Raw genomic sequence first — 25,191 nt, 5'->3', positions numbered from 1 at the left:
TTTCTCCTGTGCTGGTACTAAAATGTGAACAAAACTACATTTGTTGCCTTTTTTACATTGTTGAGATAGCTAGTCAATAGTTAATGGTTGAAATATATGCGCTTCAAGCTAGAAGCAACTATCAGCTTCATGTTGTCAAAAGAAACATTTTAATTTATCATTACTCTTTCGCTGAATTTGGAAGGCATTGATGCTTTGAATAGACACATGGCATTTACTTGGAACTTGGAACTTTATGAAGAAATAAAATTGGAGGTTTGCAATTTGGAAATAAGGATGTGTAGCAGGTCACATTTGTGTTAGAGGCAGCTGATAGTTTTCACCAGTGATAGAAGCTTAGGATGAGCTCTAAAAAACTGTTCTGTAAGTACAGCTGTATCCTAATCCTGTCTTTTGGAATCTGGTTGTGCCTTCACGCAAAAATGTTAGTTTACTAGTGCAGCAGAGGTAAAGAAAATTTACTTCTGTTGGTAGCTTTTGATATTTGTATGATTCATGCAGGTGTCCAGTTTTTCTGCTTTGGATATATATTGAAATATCTTGTATCTTAGATGGTAAGCTACATGTAATTGATTTTATGAAATGAAAGCATTTCTTTTTCCAAGAAGTGTTGCCCTTAAATTTCATTATGAATTTACAAATAAAATCAAATACAAGTTCCCAGTCTGTCATATGAGGTTTACATACTGCTGTCATGTATCGTCTTGCTAGTGTTTTATGTGGACTCCCAGATTACTCAGAAGTTTTTACAGGCTTCTGGTTATTGATAACCTCTTTCTCCAAATGCGTGTTATTTCTGCTCTATCCTGTTTTTTAAATAGGAGGACCAGAACTGGATAAATTTTTTCAGGTGAGGGCAAATCAATTAATATCATAACATTTTATTTTTGATATTATTTCCCATCACATTCTTTGTGTGTCCTGATACTTGTTTCTTTTTTGACCACCACTGCAAACTGACTAGTAACACAGCTTTGGATGGGAGGTAAAATGGCTCTTGTGCATGTAAATGAAGCACTTAGCAATTAGGCGTGTATACTTGTGTGCTGAGGAAGAGAGGTAAAAGGGAGGTGACATGAGCCATAGGGCAACTATTTCAAAACAAGATTTACCTAGAATTTATTTCAGAGATTTTTATGTGGATAGTTTGTTGGAAATACTTAATTCTGATTATAAGGGATTGAGGAAGGAAATACTTTTTTTTTTTTAAATGCCTGAAAGTAAACAACTCAAACTATTGATATATGCCAGGCTTTTTTCTTCTCTTTTTCCCTTTTTAAAACTAGTGGTCATAGAAAAAAATAACAATAATTTCCCATTTTGGTTGATGCATTCTACACTGCAAAGTAAGACAAACTGAAGTTTTACTTCAGTTTTGCTGTGCTCTTTTTAACTTAGAGGTAAGTATGTTTGATGTACTGTCGTTCTGGTTTTTTTTCCTCTCTCATTTCTTTTTGTTCACCTACTATTTGAATTTTCATGAAATTTCTTTTAATAGGCAGAGAGATCAAGAAAGAAAAGAAGCTGAGGAAGCTAGTCAGAAAGAAATAGAAGAATGGGAAAAATCACTTTTAGCTCAAGCAGCACCTACAAGGATGGAGACAATGTGGGAGATTCCAGCTATTGGTCATTTTCTTTGCTTGGCCCAGCATATTTTAAATTTACCTGAAATAGTATTCTATGAATTGGAACGTTGTCTTCTGATGCCTCAGTGTAATGTTTTTTTATCTAAAATAATGACTTCTTTGTTAAGTCCTCCTCATCGCAGACCTACATTACATCGCAGGCCTACATTTTCCTACAGGACTTGGGAAGCAGCACTCAGAAAGAAAGTGCAACACTGGTATACTGTTGTGGGGCAGACTGACAATCCTAATGGTGCTGCAGAAAAACTTGGATTGTGTCCCCAGTTTTTCAAAGTTCTTGGAGAAGTTAATCCCTTGGAGGAAAAACCATTTCACGAGCTGCCATTCTATCAAAAAGTATGGCTGCTAAAAGGTCTCTGTGACTTCGTATATGAAACACAAAAGGATGTTCAGGATGCAGTGCTAGGTCAACCTATCCATGAATGCAGAGAAGTAATTCTTGGTTATGACTGCTTGGAAAATGCATATGTTCACTTTCCACAGTTCTGTGGTGCAGATGTTCGAATTTACAAACAAAAACCTTTTCGGGCTCCTGAATTCCCATCTCTTCCCATCAAAGTTAAAAAAGTGCCACGTATTAAATCGGAAAGAGTAAAACATGAATATGGAAGCAAAAGCAATGGGGAGGTCAGTTCTGCTGGGAGAGAGCTGCTGTGTCATTCCAAGACTGAAGGAGAGAAAAGTAGGGACATTGTTATCTGTCCAGAAAAAAGAACACGTTTAGGTAGCTTTGGAGTCACTACAGAGGAAATGAAGGTTGACTGTGAAATAAAAGTCTCAAGAGTTTGTGACATCAAAAAATCTTGTTGTTATAAAGAGAACTTAAGGAATTTGATGACTTCAGGAGAGATTGTGGATATGGGTGGTCACCCAAGTTCAGAAGAAATAACAGATGTGGAGAATGGACAAGGTTGCACTGAAATGGCCAGAGTAAGATCTGAGCTGAGTCCATTCAAGGTGAACACACTGAAAGCTTGCCAAATGCATGTCAATGGCACTTATAATGAAAACCAAGGCAGAAATTACCATGAATCTGCTGAAGAAACGGTGCTAGAGACCTTACTGCAAAATGATAAGAAACTAAATAAAATGCTGGCAAAAAAGAAGAAAAAGAAAAAAAAAAGTTGAAGGATATTCTAAATGAAAATCTACAGAGAAAATTTGATGACTTGCAAAGAAAGCGTGAGATTCATCTTCATCCATTCAAATCTTATAAGTCTGAGATCCAGAACAAGTTGTTTTTAATTAAAAAGAAAGCAAAACATAAGAAGCACAAGTCTGGTAAGTTGGCATTTTTACTCATAGTAAAAATTAGGAGGGTAGAGGTGTTTTTCTTAAGTTGTTTTCTTAGTTGATAAATCTACATTTTATTTTGTGAAAGAGGACAGCCTTATTGCATTAGACAATTTGGATATTAACTTTAGAGTAAAAGTTACCTACCCGATAACACAAGCATATAAAACATAGTTTGATCAAACTGTTATTCATTTGCATAATGTATCTTTAGAGAACATAATTACTTGCAAGAGTTAATTTGTTGCAAAAAATATTCAGGACAATAAATGTAACTGGCTGGTTAGCATCAGAGAGTGTCACTTGAAGGTATCTTATAGCAATTATGGTATCTTATAGCAATTATGGAAATGTTTCTCCATTTTCTGTTTTATATTACCTTATCCAAATTATGAAGAAATACAGAGTAATTACATGAGATGATGAATCTAAAGTCATTCATAGTGAAACTGTGCAGTGTTAGGTCACCAAATAGTACTGCTTTGAGTGTGGGCCTGGGTCCAACAATCAAGATGCATCAGCATCAGAATTTATGCTGATGACATTTTTATTACAGAATTGGGCAGCATCTGGTTAAGTGTTTCAGGTAAGTGATACACAACCCAGATTTCAGTTAACTCACTGGAAAATTTCAAAGGTATTTGCAAAGAGTACAGGTACAAAAACTTAAGTAAGTTCAAATTGTTCAGGTAGCTGTAGTATTTTTGATGTCATGTGAAGCAACATAAAAGCTTAATCGTTTGAGTCCTGAGCTAAGCCATCTCTGCTAGATTTTAGCAGATTCTTTCCAACGTTATATTTTTTGAAGTGACAGGCTGCTTTTCAGAACAGTGTAGACTGACAGATAAATATTGGATTTCATCTGAAAAGCAGAAAGCCAAAACCAAGAATCTGAGTGACAAAAAAATGTCTTCTAAAGATGAAGAAACTAGTCAAGGTCTGATAGCAGTGCATGTAGCTAGAAGTCAAAATTTAAAGCTAAGAGAACAAGTAATGTTTCAATCCTAAATATTTGCACATAACAGCCAAAGAACTGTCTTATTTAAATCTCAGATTCCTCCTTCCAAAATATTTTATTGCCCACATCTAAACAGAAGTTTCGAGAGTTGCAGTTGAAGTTCATATATGTAGTATTCAGGGAAACTAATGTATTTTACATTTACCTTTGTGACTTAGCTCTCCACATGTGTCACTGTTGTCTTCTTAAAACCAAGCAAACTGAATAACAACCCAAATGGCAAACAAGAGCTCTAGTTTGGAGAAATATTGTCCTTTATCTCCTGATATGTTGATGCATTTCCCATGTTATTGTGACTACTTCTTTATTTGACCTTTCTGGAGAAAGTTTTGCAATAACTTTACGGCATTGCAAGAAAGCGCTTTTCTTCCTGTGGTTGTTAAATCTCCATTGGTCCTGTAGCTGCTAGGCTGAAATGGATAGGATTGCATTCAATTTGTGCAAATAAGTTGTTGTTTTGTAATGTTTCCTAATGTTTAAGGCTAGCTAGTATTTCTTAAAGACTGTCTGAAATTAAATCTTGTATTTAAAGATTCCATTACAATGTAGAGCAGAAAAAGTGATTTAGTAAATCTTGTTCTGAGTCCACAAAGACAGCTGATTTAAATCTGATCCTAGTCATAATAACTCTTTACGATTTTATTTAAAAGTACAATAAGTAGAAGAGAACATCAAGAATGTAAAAGTGAGTACTTCTCATTACTTTTCAACAAAATTATTTTTTTCCTGCTATTGGTTCTCTTAGGCAGCTAAATGTAACTGAGTCACAGTTTGTGTTTGTATTGAGATGATTTGCATATTCCAGACTTGCTGTGGCAGTGGTACCCATAGTGAAGAAAGACTGGTCATGCATTTTTTCCATCTGAAAACTTTACAGAAATATTGTAGGAGGAACTTACTGGAGAATACAGCTATGTTATGACCTTTACCGTAGTGACAAAGTTTTCTTACCATTTATGAAAAGGTGTGACCACTTTACTAAATCTATGTCTTTGAAACAAGGTGATGGTTATTACTGGGCAGTGTTCTGTGTCAGAATTATTGACAGAGTAGTACTAAATGTAATGGAAAGACAGAGAGCAGTTCTGTAAACAGCTGCATGCTATGCATTAATTTTTTAATGTTATTTTCTTACCGGGGTTATATAAGTTTCAGTGCAAGACCATGAGAATCCTACAATTGCATGTTTGAAACAGGGATTGGATGAAATTTGGAACATCTGTATGGTTGAGAAAATAGAAGGCACCAGAGGCTGCTTGAGGTTGTAGTCAATTTACACTTACTACAACCACTGCATCAGGCATATCATAACTGTGTTATGCCTGATGCAGTGGTTGTAGTAAGTGTAAATTGAATCTCTTTTTATTCCAGTTGGTCTAGAAAACACCAATTCACATGATTTTAGAATAACCTTGGATGTAAATTCTGTACCATACACTCATGCTCTGGAAAATTCTGCTGAAGTCCATTTTACTATATATTTTATTTCTTTAGAGTACCATTACATTTTGTGTATAAAGTCAAGCATTGCTTGAATGTGAGAAAATTAATTCAACAGCCTGGCAGCAATTTTGTAGTACCTAGTTTACTGTCCTTGGGAGTTTAATATTCAGAAGTCTTCTGGAGGTTTTTCAGTGTTGTAAAAACTTTGTCATGTGGTCTAGCCTGTAGATAAAGGAACAGCCTATTGATCACGTTGAAAACATTAAGTGAGGTATTCCAGCAAGTAACAATGCACTCCATGCATTAAGCTTCAGTGCCACTGTCTTCAGAAACATGTACCACTCAGGTTTTATAGGGTTTCAGACATTGTTCTGTAAATCAGCAATATTAATGCACTTGTTCAGACCGACTTAGCTAATCTGACTATATAAAAGTTTATGCTGTGTCAATATGGAAACTTCAAGACTCTATAATAATGCTTCATTTTCCATGCATCATGTTATATTTTGTAAAAGAGCTGTTGGGAGCAATATAGGAGAGTAAAAGATTAAAAGGAAACAGGATACGTACAGTAGTTGCCAAATCTTTGAAACACATAATGTCTGTCTTACAGATTTGTTAATGGAAGGATAACAGGGCCTGTTATTTAATTTGATAACACTGCAGTTGCTGCTAGAATTAGTGAAAAAAATAGAAATTCTTGCAGTTGGACAGGGCTAACTTAACTGTATTCTACCATGACAAATACTACTGAGTTAGTGTTCGATAGTAAAAACATCTGTTGCTTCATCTGAGATAACAAGGCTCTGCTCCATATCCAAGAAAAAAGTTGCAGTCTTATAAAAAAATTATTAAAATAAGTTTTAATTCAAAATTGCACTGTGTTGTCACGTTGTAATTTGAATCATGGATTGACATTGCTTTTGTTCTTCAAGGAGAAGGCGCAAGAACTCATATACCAGAGTTCATAATAAAAAGTTTTACTAGATCTATAAAAATGTTTCTGTTTTCAAATCATGTTGACCCCAATGTAGGAGTTATTAATTTACAAGTGTCAAGAACATTTGTGGGACTCCATGTTTTATTAGTCTCATTTTTATGCCAAAAATAGTACTAGAAGAGATCTGAATTATCTTTTTGTTTCTCCTTCTTCACCCTTAGATGGCAAAAGCAACTTGAGATGGCTTGTGTTTTAGTTACATCTAATCTCCCTAGAGTGGTTTTTGGATGCTCATAATTAGTGTTCAGGTCCTAGTTATGTTACTTTTTTAGTTGCTTTTCACTGACAGTGTCTGTAGAATTTGTTTTGGCTTGAAAGGAAAACCTGTGGCAGTCAGATTTCCCCTGGACCTACTGAACTTAAGTTTAATTTCTTAAGAATTTTCACACTGCTGGCTAAGGGTTTCTTGGTTAATAAAATGTTGACTTCCTATGAACTCCTGTTGTGGTGAGGTGCCTGATAGTCTCTTCTACTCTAAACTGAAACCAAACTGAGATATGGAGCTTTTTGGAAAAGACTGTGTGGAGACATAATTACTGATTGTGGCACAGTAAATTGTTAGTGAATGTAAAGTTACAGTGGAATATCTTTAAATGTGGACAGGAAATAGGCTGTGTTGAATTGAGTAGGTGAACTAAGCAGATTATGTATATGAGATTCTTAATTTATAAATATCAAACTAAGGTTTAATAAGGTTATGCTAAGGTTCTAAGGTTTTTCTTATTGGTTGCTTTTAGTCAGTAATTAAGTTTATTTGTATACTGAGTATGCCCTGAAAGACACAGTGCACCATGTTTCAAAATGCATTGTGATCTAACTGCTGTCACAAACATTACTCCAACTGCTCAGGAATTAATATAAGCCTTTAAGATAATTTCTTCATCCAGGATTATGGACAAAAGATCTCTAGCAGACCTCAGCAGATTGATTTGAGAAGTTGCCTCTCACCAGTGATTTTGTTATCCGAAGACAGCGTTACCAGGGTCTTTCTGACCAATTACATAGAAAAGATGCTTGAGTTTATTACACAGTTGCAAGTCTGGGTGCTGAGGGGGATATCTGCAGAACCATCACACCTCTGGGTCGCAAAACTGGGATTTTATCTACTTACTAAAAACGTATTTCACCTGTGTAATACAGATATGAATTACATAGTTCATACATATCTGTATGAATTACAGATAACTGCCAATTGTGAAAGATTTGGTTTCTGTTACCGTTGTTTAAAGCTGACAAAGGATTTTTGGAAAACCAGATACAAGCTTTTCTAAAAGGGAGCAATTATCAGTACTACCACTACAACTTCTTTCTAATATAATTTTGTATTTTAAAAGGGTGTTACTGAAATAGAAGATTAATTTCCTGTAAGTAGTTGGCTGTACATATTAATTCCCTCCCATGGTAGAAGTATCTGTAGTTTTTTTTTCCTTTTTAATACATGATCTCAAAAAACGCCTACACCATAGGATGTCTGGTGTCAAAAAAACGGGAAAAAGACTGTGATGTTGCTCTATACAGATATGTGCTTTGCTCACAGCAGTTACCAGCAATTCTGTAGATCTTTTGGTACATATATTCAAACAGCTATGCTTTATGATATGTCAGACTCTATTTTTAATTTAATGAGTAAGGCTCATTTTCTTGTGCTTCTAGATGGTTTCTTTTAATTCTTGATATGTCTGTAACTCTGTATCTTTCCTACTTCATGCTTTTCAGATGCTGATGTGAAGAAAGAAATGTTTATTTTTTTGCGTTTCTAATTATTTATAGCTCTTTCTAAAAGTTTTCCTGCTTTTCATGAGGATATATTAGGGAAAGGAGAATACTTCTGTTTAACTGTTACTTCTTGAATTACACTGCATAATATGTCATATAGCACTGGATGCTGAAAATAATCAAGTAAATACTTATTGAAAAATATGGTGAAAGTATTCAAGTAAAATGAAAATTCTATTTTAAACATATTAAAATTTTCCTTTTTGTAAAGAAGCAAGACAATCTAGCTGCCTTTTTTTTTGGCCTTTTCATTTTGTTTCCAGATAACATTTTTTAAAAGGAGCAGCCATATGACCAGACTTCTTTTTGAGTCATTTTGTCAAGAAAGCTTCTAAGCATCTACTTTAGTTCTTTCAATGAACAGCATTGTTTTCAGTAGTAGCATGCAGCTATAGTCATAAAGCATATAACAAAAATACAGACATTTTTTCCCATTGTCAGACTGTTTGGGTTATTGTTCTAGTGAATAAGCTTCTCTGTTTTATCAGTTGTTATCTAATGTGAAATATGTAAGTATTTATTTTTTGTATTTGAGGGCTCTTTAAATTTTTCGGTATGTTTGGTATTGGTAGTTTCTAGGTTGCTTTATTGATTTTAATATAGTTTGATTTTATGTGGAGTTTCAGATCTAGATTCTTCAAGCCCTGTGCCTTGTCCCGTAAGTGTGTTTATTTCAGAGTCAAGTAAGATGTTCAGGAAACTCATAGTGTAATAAACTGGAAAAACAGATGCATAGGCATCTATGAATATTTGTATGTACATGTACATATGCATTTGCACACACTTAAAGCATCTCTTAGAAAGAAGGTTAAGTGCAATATTTTCATTAATTTAAATATTGAAACTGCCTGTGCTTGTGTTGTTACCATGTGCCTGCAATCATGCTAGTTGACAACAAATTCCACATTAAATTGTTACTTTCTTCAAGCTTTTTGTTTAAGGTTTTAAATTATTGTTTGGGACTCCTGATTGTGAACAAATGTTAATAATAGAATGATGGTTTTGGCCTGAGTGAACAAGTTAAAGGTGATCTTGTTTGAATTTACCATATGAATGTAGAAATAACCATATAAGCAACTTTGCTGTCTTGCTTGGTGGCATAACTACTTGATTTGAGAAATGTGTATGGTTTGTGAACTCTCGTACTGTAGGCAGTAGAGCACTTCCTTACCTTCACAGAGATTTTTTGTTATATCTGTTTGTATATAGCACAGCTGCTTGTGAAGTGCATTATAGGAGGTTGTTTGCCTTCTAAAAATGTTAGGTATTGCCACAGGCAGTGTAAACAAATCAATCTAATTTCCTTGGTAAATTCAATGTGTTCAATCAGGGATTTCTAGATACTACTTGTGGTTTCCGGGTATTTTTTTACTATTACATACAGATCCTATCCCAGCTATCCCAGATCCTAATGTGTGGTTCTTTAGAATGTTAGAGAAACAAATCTTGCAGGTAAGAGGCTCTGTTTCTTATGTTTGTGTCTTAAGTTCTGGATTTCACTTCTTTCAGAAGAGTGGTGTCAATGTTACTTTTATGACTTAGATTTTTAGGTGCTGTATTACTGAAACTGTAGTGGGCTTTTTCTTCTTTTTTTTTCCTTCCACTCCACAAAAAGATTGCACAGATACTTGTTCAGTGCTTGCTTCTGCTGAGTCTAGTTCTGATTCATCATGTTTATGTGACTTACTGAAAACCACCTGTTAGTTGCAATTTAACTTACAAGTCTGTATGTAATTTAGTTTTATTAATAAAGTACAATGAACAGCATTATGAAGCTTTTCTTTTTTAATCTTACAAGGAAAAAAATCGTTATCTAAAAAAGCAATCACAAAGAAGAGGAAAGGTGTCAGAACGTCTACCATACCAGAATTTCAGGTAAATTATTTTAATTTTTGTTTTAAGCACTTGAAATCTGAATATCTATGAAATTAATCCTTTAGTTTCTGATAGAGACCTTGGAAATACTCACTGAAGCTTCTTCTAGTTTTTAAGGCTTAAACTGATATTTTTGGAAGTACATTTCACCTTCTCATGGTAGAAAATATTTTACCATTTTTATGAAGTGCAGCTGAAACACTATTTTCAGTATTGTTTATGATCCCAGATATATCTGTTACAGTATAAAACCTGTAAAAACTAGGATTTTTAAAAGACATTTTTATGGTAGATATAACTGTTTGGGTTAAAATTACTTGATTTTGTATGAGGTGCAACAATGTGGTTCTTGAATTGAAATCTGGCTTAGTTAACTAAAAGACTTCCAAAAACTTTATAGGCAGCTGTGCTTACCCTGCTTGCAACTGTTATTCCTTATCAGCATGTAATTTCTAGGCCGCTAGGACCTCTTAGGCTATAGAAAGTAACAAGACTATTAATTATGCTAATATGGTTTCATGGTACTGTAGTAGAAGTGTTACAGTACTTCAATTCTAAGTTGCTCTCTGTGTATGCAAGGCTGCTTAGATTAAAGTTCTCCTTTGGCTATTTTTTTTTTTTCCTTCAGAAAGCAGTCTGTGCGAGTTGGCCAGTAGGCTTGCATTGAATCACGGCTGTTTTGTAATACCCTCACCCTGAATCAGTTGATCCCATCATGATCATGTGTTTCAGATGGAGATAGTAGAATTTCTTGTGTTAAAATTGGGTAGTAACAGTTAATGTTGAGAGATGACTGATATTTAAGTGTACGCTGACTTTATCTATATTGTAATGGTGATGACTAAAATGTTGTCTCATAGCTCCAGAAAACAGGTACGTGTCTAATTTTTTTTTCAAAGCACTTTGTCTGCATGCCATGGATATATACATTTAGTTTAGAAAAAAATTCTTGCATGATTAAACAGCTGCATTTAAGCAGTCTATCTAAAACTTAGCCCAACCTTTTAGCTTTAGTAGATAAAATATATGTATATCTATCTAAGTGTATACTTATCTTCTGTAAAACCTTATATTAAAATGTGGCAAAATACTTTTGACTCTTTTGGTCAAAGCTAGGACTCATATCTGTTTTAGGTCAGGCTCAAACTGATTAGTATTGAGCGGTTTAATCTTATTAGGGAGCTTTTTAACAGCTTAACCTGACTCATTCAAGACGTATGACTGTTTGAAGAATTTGCAAATATTAAACCTTTTATATTTGGAATAATACTAAGACTTCTGGGAGTCTAGTAATTTATGCTTCAATATACTCTTACCCACATACACAAATGGCCAAACTTTATGAAATTATATAAGTAGTTGAAGGTACAAGTATATTTTTTAAATATTTGGAAAAACAGCTTAGAACTTACAGGCCCTGTGAGATATGATGGGAGGCATAACCACAAGAATATTGCTATTCATATCGATATATTAGTTCTTTTGGAGTACAAGTTAATAAATTAAGTATAATATGCTTCAAGTGCCTGAAGCCTACAAATGTAAAAAAAAAAACCACAAACCAAGCCAGAAAGCACTTTAGTTTATAAGATTAGGTTCTGTACTTAAGTGTGGATCTTCTGAAAATCATGACTTGGCTTTAAAGCTGAGTAAATGAGTATTAATAAGTCTTTTAATATGGGCAGTGACACAAATCAAAATCAATTACTAGTGAAAATTCAGAAGGTAATAGTGCTACTTAATCTAATATTTAGAGTACCATTTTTATAATATATAGCTCAAGCCTGCTTTGAACAAAATCCTCAAAGCCCTGCAAACAACCAAACAAATTCAAATCAAAAGCAGATGCAAATTAAATTCTTTTTACCAAATAAAAATGCACAGAAACCAAGTCCCTATTTTAATATTTTGAGAATTATTGGAGAATTGGGTTTACAGCTTCATAGGTCATTATTTAGTTGTGTCTTGCTTGTGACATTTTCCACATGTAGATGTGAGTGATAAAAAAGCAGCTTCATAGGAAATACAATTATAATTAACAGTCATTACACAAATAACTTGAAATAAAGTGTGAGACCCTGTTGAAGTGAGTTAAAATTCTGCAAAAAGTTTGTCTGAAGTTAAGGGGGCAAGGAAAAAGCATCAATGGTGTGGGGAATACACTGGGTTCTGTAATGCTAAAGAGTTCATTTATAAGTTGATTACAGGAGAGTTCCAAGTTGGAATGGAGCTTGAGCTCCTGTCTTCTCTTAAAAATTCAGGGCAGATTTTTTTTGTCTTTGTTCCTTGAAGTTCTAGGAGTCAGTAAGGGTCTTTGAGAGAATACTGAGATCTGAGGTTGCATTATAACATGAAAGTTGAACACTAAATTTGAAATTTTACTGAATATCTGAAGCTTCCTCTTCAATTGGAATATAATTGGTATACAATTGAAAAACAGGATGCTTATTGCCTATGACAAATTAGTCCCTATGTAGTAAGTACTGTGCCGGATGTGATGGTGGTTTTTTTGCAGTTAACATGTACACAACTGATGAGATTACATTAATGTAAACATTTACAGGCTGGATCTTTAAGCCACCATGTAGTGTTCTAGAGAATAGGAACTAATCTTTCATTCTCTCTGATAATTCAAAATCGAAACATTTTTTCACTTCAGATTATTTTCTTCATGATAGGTGATTAGAAGGCATGTTCTTCAAGAACTATATGTGAAACTACCAGTAAGCTATCAAAATGTGACAAAATTATTAGATTGTAACATTTTTTATTTTTTTTTTGCCTTCATGTTAACTTACCCATTAAAACATACAAAACAATTAGAAGTCAGTGTTGTTTGCAGAAAACTAAATCGCTAAGTTCCACCAATTACCAGCCATAAGCAAAGAATACTGAAATATAAATAAGAATCTCATTGGGAGAAATAGCATCTAGAGTCCATATCAAAAGGTATAAAGTACACTACACTTTGTTATTTTTATCACTGTTCTTTTCATCCTTCCTTCATAACACTAGCTTCATTCTCTAAAATGGGAAAAGCTGACCATATGAGAGAAGTTTCAGAATTAGCTTTTTCCCAGTCAGTGTGCATCTTTATTTCGTCATCTCAAATCATGCTGTGAATTAAAAAATCAAAGTTTTTTCTTGAACCATTTTTATAATGCTTTTCAGTTCAGTATTGGAGTATTTAAAATGCTAAACTAATTTGACCATGAATTCTCCAAGCTCAGCTGCTGTTACCTTTCTTATTTTATCAGTAGGTAATTGACGCACAGTTATGACCCTCAAATGTACATCTCATCTGATCAAAATTGTGACTTAGAGATTTGATTACTCTTGCCTGTCAGCCCCAGCCCCAAGGCAATTGAACTTTATTTATTGGCATTGTTTTTCACAATTGCGTAGTTTGAATTGGTCTCGTAGGAGAAAATAAAAAGTAACAATAGACTTCAGTAACTGAAGTATATAGTCAAAAAATGGATTATAGTTGTGTAGGGAAAACCTTTATCCATGCCTTTATTGACTTGTGTCTAGGACTTTGTGATGTACTTTTTTGCTTAATGATATAGTGTCATGGATTTCTTCACAGGCCAGACACAACCAATATTTGGCTTCAGTTTATATTTTTGGTATTTGGGACTCCTTTAAGTGCAGGACATGCATTTTGAACCTAATTACCCATACAGTTACCCATAGTAATTTTGTTTTCTGGGTTAAGAGGGATACCTTTCACAAGTAAATTTTGCATACACAGTCTGTGGCAAGACACTGCCAATTTCCTTATTAATTTGTTACTCTAAACTTGATAGATGTGAAAAAGGTGAACTTTGATTTGAGTCACTCAATTTCCTCAATGCTTCAAATGTACACAATGTTATGAAAATAACGGCACATGTGCACTTGAGGTTTCTGAAATTTACTTTGCTAAAAGTGTTCAGTGTTTTAATAGTGACTAGCAAAAGTGCTTCTTCTAATATGAATTTCCTGAAAATCAAAAACTGCACCTGAATTTGAAGTAAAAATATGTTATTATAAAGTACTGATTTGGTAAAAATACTTAGCAGTTATTTGATAAAAACATTTTCATGAGGATATGTGTTGTATGGGGTTTTTTATTTAATTTTCTTAAATTATTGCTGCATGTTTCCAGAAGAAAGGAAAACATGTCCACCTAAGGGTGTTCAGAAGAAGCAAGTCTTATTATAACATAATCCAAAAGAACCTAACATCTTAATAATTACTAGTTCTTTAAGTCTTAACTTGCCGTAGGTGATGGTAAGACAAAATATACAGATCACCTTTGTATGACAATTTTTTTCAAGAAAATAGCGTCCATTTTCTGAAAGGAAAAAATATAAAAAGCTGTTTCTAAAGACAAGAATTGGAAGAATATAATACTTTCTCAAAACATACATTAAGTAGGTAGATTTGGTAGATGACTAAGTTTTCTTAGAATAATCAAGGTTGGAAGAGACTTTCAATATCATCCAGTCTGACCATTCACCCAGTACTACCCCTGTCACCCTGAAACCACTGAACCACATGCCTCTTGAACATATCCAGAGATGGAATACTCAGTGTAAGCATATAAAGTTATAGTCAGGAAAAGTGGTACCAAGTGTAAATGTTATAAACACAGCATGCTACAAAGTTAGTATACTTATTTTGCCAGGGAATTGTTTGATACTCAAAGCTGTTCTAAGTCATCACTGTACTTGAGAGAAATTTGGTAGTTGTCATTCACAGAAGTTTTAAGAAAATACCTAAATTTTGAAATGGAAGCTTACAGGTAGAGATATGGTTTATGTCTGAAGAATAAGAATATTTTCTACTTAGATTTTCCTTTTTCAGCAAGTCCTGATTTTTGTTTGATTTTTTTTTTTTATGCTTGAAAATACTATAAGGAAATACAAATCAAATGGTGGCACTAAGTAATAATGTGCTTTTAAATTTTATTTAATATAACTGTAAATTTTCCAAGTCCCACATCACCAAGTGTTTGTGTTCATTTGTTTTTTAGCTTATTTGCACTAATCTTGATGAACTCAGGGAGTTAATCACAAAGATTGAGAATGAACTCAAAGATCTGGAGGACATTAAAAAGAAATCGGTATGTGACATTAAAAGCTTTCTCTTGTATTGATATGAAACAGTGTCAGTTACTTGCTGAGGCCTGTCAACTGAACTTTTTATGCTCTTCCATAACTGCATGAAACCTCCTAAGGTTGATACCTGGGGACTGTAATCTTAATCTTTCCTGTGTGTTGTGCTCTGTTCTCAATGTTTTTATGATAAGTGAATTCATCACCTGTGTTAGCATTTCTCCATGCCAAAACAAAATATAGATAGTGGTAATACCTTAGAATGAGTAGTTAATCTCCATTAAACATGTGACTATTTTGCCCTGAGGACAAGTTCTTACCAGCAAATAATTACAGGATAGAATTCTCATATCTGCCTATGCAGTGTTTATCAGAATTTCTAGTAACCTAGAATTCTTAATTCCTCTTTTTTGCACGTGTTATTAAATTTTACTTTATTTAGTATTTATTGAAGGAGTTTGTACCAGAAAGCATGCTGTCTGGCTTTTGATATCAGATTGAGATACAAATTTTACCAATATACACTGGATCACTGAGTCTGTGCAACTGAAAACAGTTGCTCAAAGGAATAACGGACAAGAGAATCCAGCATGCCTTTTGTAGAAGGCAGTGATTCTTATTAAAATGGTAGATGAGTTTAAATACATGAATCGTACTCTACAGAACTCTTAACTACTTTTTTCATTGTGGTTCTGTTTATTGAACCTCTGGTAGGCACTTCTATGGTGGCATTTCTTATGAAAAAGTAGTAGTTAGAAGTGTTGATTTTTCTGTTAGAAATCAGGCTGCTTTTAATTCAAGGGAAAGTTAATAGTCTCGTGAAGAATCAATATATTCTGAAGTTATTTCAGTAGGGGAAAGAGCTGTGGTAGAAGAGAGGCAAATAAGTTAGGATTCTAAAAGACAAGTATCAGTGCAATTAGCATAGTTGTTAATGTAGGCAAAGGAATAATACCAGCGTAATCTTGAAATTATTTTGTAGTTGCTAAATTGTAAACTGGTTTTAGCATAAGAATGCCAAGAGGTTATCAGAAGGGCTATGTCAGCAATAGGATAACAAGCCCAAAATTAGAGTATATATATGCTAAAATAGCGTATAGACTATATTGATACGCTACAGCATATCAATAATCTTGGTGTAGATGAGACTTTCAGTCTGCTATTAAAACTGCAGGAACATGACTTCTTCAAGGGTAGACAAATGCTAAATATGTCATAATTGCACTTTAAACTGAAATCTGATAATGTCATTATCTAAGTAAGTTGCATGACTTCAGCAGGAATACTATGTTTAGTTCTAATTGCACCATCTTAAAAAACCCAAACAGTTAAGTACAGGGAATTAAGATACAATTCATTCAACATTCAGTAGTTGTGAGGTAAGGATAATCTTCTGTTGTGTCTTTATAGACCTATCAAATCATGATTCTGTGTCTCTAAATGCTTGTGTTGTTAGAAATTTCATGTAAAGAAAAAGGATAAGGATTAGGATTAATTGCTGAAGATGTGGTTATGGGGAAACAGTAAAGTGAGATACTGCTTTTGAAAAAAGTATTTATCAGGGAACTCTTATATTTACCTTTCAAACATTCAAATAGAAAAGTGTTAAATTAGGTGACTAGTCATAAATTTGAACTTGTTAAAATGAAGTTTTGCTTTGTAAGGGAAGTCTTTAGGATTTCGTTTTTGAAGTCTAACACCATGTGTCATTATGTTTGATGTCTGAAAAACTGGAGAAAATGCAGGCTTTCGTTCTTCAGCTCTAACCAAATGACAGTGACAGTATCAGAAGCATCCAGAATTGAGTTTGTCCTGGTTTTTTGAAGTGCATCTTCTGTTAAGTAAAACAATTTTCTAATTTGATAATGGAAGTTTGACCTAATGTGAAAGTCTATTTTAATGATGGCACTTACATGCTGTTCATTGACTTCTTTCTTGCTTTAAGTGAAAGATGGTGATGTTCTTACTACTTCATGGTAATTTAATATTGATTTTTGTTTGCTGTGATGACCTGGGTGAAGCCATAGGAATCTTTCTTCTTCACAACTGATCTCCTTGGTAATTTCAGTTTAAGTAGTTTCTAACACATTCTGCTGAGAAAAACCTTCAAGGCAAGCTTTACTGTTAAATTAAATACTAACATATTTTAGAAGTACAGCTTATTTAAATTAAGGCTTGAAAGGATAACCTTTTCTTAGTTGTAACCTCCCTTTTGTTACCTTGAAGACCATTCTAGAGTACGTAAAAGGAATTCCTTCTCCAGAACTTGGAAGTAATGGAGACTATAATGAAAGATCTAAGCTACAGGGCCTTTTTAGTATGAATAAACTTACACTGTTTTCCCTCATTTTTTGTAGGTAGTTGGACTGATTGTATCTGATACTTTTCACAGCATCAACTTGAGACAACAAATGACATGACAGATTTTTGTTTGGCAAATTAAAATAAAATTAGAATAGGGTCATGTAATAGAAAGTAATGGATAATTTTAAGTTTGGGCATTTCAACAAGTTTCTTTTACAACAATGAAATAATAAACCTGTTGGAAAGTATTTTCACTGTTTGGTTGATTAAAACAGTTTGGTTTTCTACTTCTGTACACCTGTATTGTCTTTTAAATTAGTTATGAGTAGTATTTTTCCTTTTAAAAAGGCTGGCGCTTTTTCTTGATTCCTGGTGAGTTTGTTATACCCATGATGAGATCTGCTTTCTGCTAGTTTGCTGTGTCTGTTTAGAGTAGAAAATTAAATTTTACGTAAGTTCTTTGATTTTGAGGCATTCAACTCTGTACTTGAACTCTAGACGCAGTTCTGAAGCAATGCTGTAATTTCACATATGCTTTCAACTGACATAAGCCAAAACTGCTACCAAATAAATAGTTCCTACTCCCTGTGTCGCTGGAAGCTTCTGTTTTCTGTGCCATCCCATGTGAGAGGCTGGCAAAATCTGTTGTTCTGTTGCATGATGAGAGTTAGATTGTGATAAACCTAAACCTACTTGTTTGTGCCGGTGAATTGTTTGTAAGCCAGACCAGTTTTCTAATGCAGTTTATGATGGGGTTGCACAAATACCCGTGCTTGTATTCTGCTACAGGTTAAGTGGTTGTTGTAAGAACAGCAATGTCCATCTGCTGGCAAAAGAAAATGGGACTGATTTTTAAGTTATATGCGATATTATTATCAGGGTGTTCTAAAAAGTCTATTCCTTCAGCTGCTGAACAATTCCTCTCCTTACCACGTATTACGTGTCCAGAGGGAGAGGAGAAATCAGTCAGATTTGCTATTGTATCTAACTTAAACATTAGGAAATAAAGGAAGGCAATACAAATATAAGGAAATAATGTGAAAAGTGCAGAAAGGGGACTAAAAGGACTTAAAGTTTAATGATCTGTGCTAGTGAAAGGCTGATACCCTAAGGAATGTCTAAGCTAGAGTGTCTTCTAGCTCTTGTATATTGCTTAGGACATGTGAAGCTGCATCCTTTAATTCTGAAAACTGGAGTAAAGGTTGAATCGATAGAAAAAGCCCAGAATTCACAGCAATGAAAATTAGATACTAGTAGAAATTAATCTCTTTTGTTGCTAATACTGACATAGATAAGACGTGGGTAAAATTACAAGCAGTCAGTAAAGCAGAAGTGGAAGAACATACTGGCTAAAAATTCTATTGATATTTTATTGAATTTTTAGCTCTTGTTTGTTTTTTGAATATTTAGTCTGTGTATATAATATTCATAGCCATTTGTTGAATGTGAGCTCCTAGAAATTTTCTATAACTAGCAAATTGATCAAGATATGCAAAGTAGCTTAATTCCACACTTGGAAGTGGTATTTCTGAAAAAATAATTTTGACAAAAACACATGATAGGGGAGCATTTTGCTAGTATTTTTAGGATCACATGAGGACTTCAATCTAAAATAGAAAATTTCTTTTATGAGAAGAGGCAGTAAAGTAATGCATTCTGTCAGACCTCTACACAGGATAACAACTATCAGTCTCTGGCATTTTGGATCCCACTTTTCCCTAGGTCAGCTCTGTCTGGTCCAATCAGGGGGACTTGCAATGTGAACGGAAATCTTCTTACTGCCTTTCAGAAAATTTGCCTCTCATGTGATGTGAAGGATTTCTTTTTGTGAGTGTGAAACTGTTAATTAAGCTACTTAGTTGATCAGTTGTATGTACTTAACTGTTGCATATCATAGCAGAATTTTTTTATTATTATTATTATTTTTTCAAACCCTACTTGACATTGTATAGTATGAAAGTGACAGGACTGCAGGTGCTTGCATATAATAGTGGGCTTTTTTTTTTTTTTTTCTTTAGGGCTTTTTTGTAGATGCTAGCTGAATTTGCAATAAAATAAATGGAGTTTTTAACATGAACATGGAAAGATTTCATGTTTACTGAAGTGCAAGACTATTTTGGTGGCACTATTGGATTTGATTCATGCCTTCTAAGTCTGATGGATAAATGCATAGCTGTGTAGGGGGTGAGAAGGGAGGCTCGAGCCCAGGATTCCCACAGTTAAGCTGAGAAGGTTAAAATGAATAATGGACAGTACCTTCCTGAGAAGGAGACTGCATCATCCCTAGAGAGAGAGAAAAGTCAGACAAAGGTTAAGGGAAGGAGAATTAGTTAGTCAAGGGGCACCAGCCAAGGTAACAACTAATTGTGGTTTGGAGAAAAGGCTTTATTGTTTGCAGAGGTCTGTTACACCCTGATGTTCTTGACTTAATAGCTAAAAAAGTGAAATCCTCCCTTTTAAAGGTTTTGTGTTCTGCTATTGTTTCTGGAGCTTATAATGAGATGGTCCCAGGGGGTTGAATGCCTTTTTCTATCTTTGGAAATTGATATTTGTTTCAGCAGGTGAGTCAAAAGGCCTGAAAGGAAACTGTGGTTTTCTGCAGCATTAAGTCACCTGCAAAAATACATATTTCAGAGTACACCTGAAAGTTTAAAGTGAAAAACTCACTGGTTTTGGTCAGAAATAATTAGAACTTCAGACAAATTAATTTTTGGGGCTATAAAAGGAATATATTGATCCAGGGTGGAACATACTTCCCTTGTCTGGTTTTTTATGAGTTTCCAAATAAGCTGCTGTTAAATTTGTTCCTGAGGTGTAAGTATCTAAACTACGAGACTGCTTTCTGAGTTTTTCATTGATTTGCTACATTTTGTTTTTAAAAATATGTTAATGCATGGAAAAAAAAAAAAGCAAAATGGTTAATTTTAAAAGTTTATAAAATATTCTCTGTTCAGGGAAAAAATAGCAAATATCGTCATGTATTTGAAAATGTTTGGCAGGGGAACCGTGTTTAGACAAGAATCTGAAGGGACTTCTCAAGAACTTCCCTTCAGCAGAAACTCATGTAACCATCAAAAATAGTTTAGGGCTCTTACTAATATTTTAGTCACTCAGACCTCAACTTTGCAAGCAATGAAGTGGAAAAACCTACTGTGTCTTCTCATTTGTGGCCTAGGGAAATATTTGTATTACTGGGTTAAATCTTATTCAGTTTTTATTCAGAGGTTGAGTTCTTGCCCCATTCCTGCCTTCCTCCCTCTCCAGTGAAATACGTGCCATGCTTGGGACTTCTGCATGTAAAGGGTTGTCAGTTATACTTGTTTTCATCAACATTACTGTATTTACATAGATGTACACACAGACAGTAAATACTATAATCTGAGAAATCTGTGTATGCACACCCATTTGCAGGTTTTAACTGCAAGTAAAGTGAGCTACAATAAAAGAGAAAGCAATAAATACTTTTGTTCAAGGGTATTAATAGATACACTTCAAGTCTTGCAGCTGAAACGTTTTCTTTTAATTTAAGCTTAGTTTATCTGTTAGCAAGTGTCTTCATCTGTTATGTATCTTACATGCTCTCTTTTTACATCCTTATCCTGAACACTTGATTTGTACTTTCATCACTTCCAAATACTGTTATTGCTTCTCTATGTCTTTCCTGCATCTTTTCAATGAGCCCAAAATACTGAATTTCGAGACAGAGATTTACACATTTACATCCATGCAACTTCTTGTCCTTTTGAGGGCAGATTGAAAATATGGAGCATTTGTAATATTTAGTTGTACAGTATAAATGAATAAGACAAATTTTAGGCTTCAATTTTTGAAATCTTCTCCACAATACTTGATTGTCTTCTCTAATATTTTTAACTTGGGCTTATCTCACTAGCATTCAATTTTTTTCCACAGTCTTCAGTTTTTCTTAGCTTCTCCAGTTTTCTGTCTTTATTGTCTACTTTTTTCACAACTATTTTCTCTTGGTCTTTCATGCCTTTCTGTGCATGACTGACTAAATGTATTTTATTGGAGAAACTTTCTTCAAACCACTTTTGCCACATCACTTTCTACAATTCCAAATGTGAAAGTGTGGGTTTTGCATCAGAGATGAATGTGTGCTCATACATTTTTGTCATAGAAATACTACTATGTGTTCAGATCATTTCACAATACTTTGGATATTGGTCAGTTAGTATATTGTTTTGAAGAAATAATTCAAGGCATTCCTGTCAGCACACAGTACTAGCAAAACAGCTGCTTTTAAGACACTCATCGGAAGAATAGAGAAACACTTGTATATCCAGAGTTAAGAAGAGAAAAATACTCAGGTATATGAGAGGGAGTTAAGTGCAACTTAAAAACCACAGATGTTTTGTGAACACTTTAAGGTACTACGTACATCCATTTTCTTTGTAAGTTCCAGAGGTGTTAGTTGATAACTTTGAAGTTTTTTTTAATGGAGGAATAAAATGTGACAATTCAGTGCTGGATAATTGCACTGTACTGGGTTCAACAGTAAGCTCATGCTAATAATAAACTTTCTCTTGTGTTTTTGTGGTTTATATATTTTATGTATATTTATATTTTTTATAAAAAACATGGTATATTGATCAACACTGTGATGACTGTGTAGTAATTTTACCAAAAGAAAAATAGAACATGGCTAAACATCTGAATGAAAACCATTTCATAGTAATGAACTTAATCAGGAGACAAAGACAGTCTTGGTAGCAAGAAATTTATTACACTTTGTTTTGGTGTTGTTGTTTGTTTGTTTTACTTTATTTGCTTATAGTAGAAAGAAGAGAGTATGAGATCATTTTAGGATATCACTTGGTGTGATCAGATATATAGGTCATGGAAGTGCATGCTGGAGTCAGGACTTCTCATTAGTTGCTGGTAAATGCTCAAAGATAAAATTGATTAAGGTATGTTATAAGTTTTTGAAGAATTTGTTTTATAATTTACTACAAGTCATTCTTCCTGACTCTGCTTAATCCCAGTCTTCAAAGAATGTCAGGGATTGGTTAGCTGTTGATATATGTTTATAATGTTCTTTCATAATGTTTATATGCTTATAATGAATGATGCTGCTGAAGGTAAAATGCAAGATACTGACTCAGGAGCTTCTGTTGTAGAAGATAACTCTAAGCATTTTCAAAATTAAAACACTTTCAATAATGAGTTTGCATAGTAGGAATACATGATCTTGTAATGCATTCTTATTCAGTCAAAATTGGAAGTACCTGAAATTGTAGTACTTGGCCCATAAATTAAGAACATTCAACATTAATCCATATATGATTTGAAAAAATTACTGGTCTCTTTTCTTTAGGTATCTGTTCTCCAAAGCAGCTGGAGATCACCAACTCCCTCTCTGTGTGACATCACTAGAAAACACTAGACTGGTGATGTCACACATACCACAGAACCCCACAGCAGAATGGAGCAGGCCTATTAAGGGTAAGTTTTCTCCCTCCACCACCACCCCTTTTCAACAATATTGCATGGTTTTATAAGATTACTAATTTTCTTTACTTTATGTCCCTGGGATATAACGTAAAGATTACAGACAATCTTATAAAACTGCATAATATTGTGGTGTTGTGTGTGTGTGTTTATTTAAAAGCTAAACAAAAACTCATATAAAAAGTTCAGTCCTTACCCCATGTATCAATATCCTGGCTCCAGTCTGCTTTGGGGTTCCATTATAAGTATGCCAGAGTAGTGTATGTTGGGGCATCGATCACAGAGAGTGGAGTCAGCATTTCCTGGCTGCTCTGGATGTCAGAAACCTTATTTTAAAAGGTAAGTTTTCAGTTGAATGCATTGAATGTCTCTCTGCATTTAAACAGAAACATTCAACCCATTTGTAAAATGTATTTTTATTGTGTTTGCATTTTTAAAATTTACTTGTAGCTTGACATAGCCTAAAGTCACATTTTATACTTCTCTGTCTAGTCCTTTTTCTCCTCTGTTATTTTCCTGTGATAATACCTTATATTCTGTTTCCAGCAAAAAAAAAATAGTGTCTTGTTTGTCACTAATTGGGACAAGATGGTAACTAAATTCTGTTTAGTATCATTCTCCGTGATCTGGACAAAGAGATCAAGGGCACCCTCAGTCAGCTCACAAACAGCACCAAACTGGGTGGGAGTGTTGATCTGCTGGAGGGCAGGAAGGCTCTGCAAAGGGATCTGGACAGGCTGGATCATGGGCCAAGGCCAGTGGTGTGAGGTCCAACAAGGCCAGTGCTGGCTCCTGCCCTTGGGTCACAGCAACCCCAGGCAGTGCCACAGGCTGGGGCAGAGTGGCTGCAAAGCTGCCCACAGGAAAAGGAGCTGGGGGTGCTGCTGACAGCAGCTGAACATGAGCCAGCAGTGGCCAGCTGGCCAAGAAGGCCAATGGCACACCTCAAATTCTGTGTTCAGTTCTGGGCCTCTTAGTACAAGAAGGACATTTTGGTGCTGAACTGAGACCACAGAAGGCAGTGGAGCTGGTGAAATGTCTGAAACATAAATCTTGTAAGAAGCAGCTGAGGGACCTGGGGATGTTGAGCCTGAAGAAAAGGAGGCTCAGGAGGGACTGCAGCTGCCTGAAAGGAGTGTGTAGCCAGGTGGGGGTTGGTGTCTTTTCCCAGGGAACAAATGCTGTATGTTTCTGATGAACATGTCTTTGGAGGTCCAGCCTGAACCTCCTAAGCATCAGTTTGTAGCTAAACTCTCATAATACATCATTTGGTATTTTTGAAAATTTAGAACACACATATTTGTGAAAACAAGTGTATTATCTATAGAAATTAGTGGGCAGCTATGTAATAGGGAGTTAAGTCATAGCTTTATCAGTTATTGATTTGCCTTTCCCCCTCTGAATAAAAGACAAACAAGGACTGTGTTAGAGAATCAAATTGCGCATGAAAAGAAATGTTAAATTTTGTTTTGATGGATTTTAAGATTATATTAATGTTTTTAATGTCTCTTTTTACTGTTTAATATTTAAGGTATAATAACATCTAGCATTTATGTGTTTGCACAGAAAATCAACTAAACCACAATAATTTAAAAGAGAAGGTTTTTTGTTTTTTTTTTTTATTCCAGCCTTATTTTGGCCTATACTCTGCTGTTGTGACTGCTTCTGAGGAAAAAAAAAAATCTTCTCATGGCTAAAATTTGTTCATGCTTGCATTAACAGGTTTATTGTCAATTCTAAAACCCTACTGAGAAAAATAAGTAATTGGGACAAAAGGAAATAATAAATCTAAGTTTTTATAAATTATGTTGCTATAAAATTTTCATTGAAATTACATGGAAATATTGTTCCTCTTTGCCTGTTTCTCCACGCTGTTGAGGTCATTCTGAAGGATAGCACAGCTCTCTGGGGTATTGGCCACTGCTTACAGCTTTGTGTCATTGGTGAGCTCACTGAGGAGGCATCTGCCCCTTCATCCAAGTCACTGATGAATAAGTTAAACCATACTGGACCAGTACTGAATCCTTGGGGACACCACTAGAGACAGGTCTCCAACTAGAGCTGCCAATCCTGTAGAATTAGGGGGCAGGAATTGGCTAGCGTTTTATGTTTGTTTTTGTAAGCAGAGAGAAAAGTAATATATTTGTTTTTCTGTGAAGTATTAATGAAGTCAGTAAAGTCTCGAAGTCTGTTCTTGACTAAACATTATGCATGTGTTGGCTGCCTAGCAGTTACTGCTTCAAATTTATTTAGTGATCAGCTGAT

The 25,191-nt window shown here is 34.5% G+C and overlaps 1 protein-coding gene across 1 annotated transcript in view; it reads left to right on the top strand.

Annotated features, from left to right (window-relative positions):
* The window catches only part of KIAA2026 (KIAA2026 ortholog), a 47,646-nt gene that overhangs the window by 8,063 nt on the left and 14,392 nt on the right, over positions 1-25,191 (top strand). Inside the window, 4 exon segments of the mRNA XM_041396958.1 lie at positions 1,499-2,757; positions 2,760-2,927; positions 9,975-10,051; positions 15,072-15,161. Of these exon segments, the coding sequence (XP_041252892.1) occupies positions 1,499-2,757; positions 2,760-2,927; positions 9,975-10,051; positions 15,072-15,161 (1,594 nt within the window).

This window comes from Onychostruthus taczanowskii, unplaced genomic scaffold, assembly GCF_017590055.1.
Source record: "Onychostruthus taczanowskii isolate IOZ18803 unplaced genomic scaffold, ASM1759005v1 scaffold133, whole genome shotgun sequence".
Taxonomy (NCBI): domain Eukaryota; kingdom Metazoa; phylum Chordata; class Aves; order Passeriformes; family Passeridae; genus Onychostruthus; species Onychostruthus taczanowskii.
This window is presented reverse-complemented; position numbering and strand designations above follow the sequence as displayed.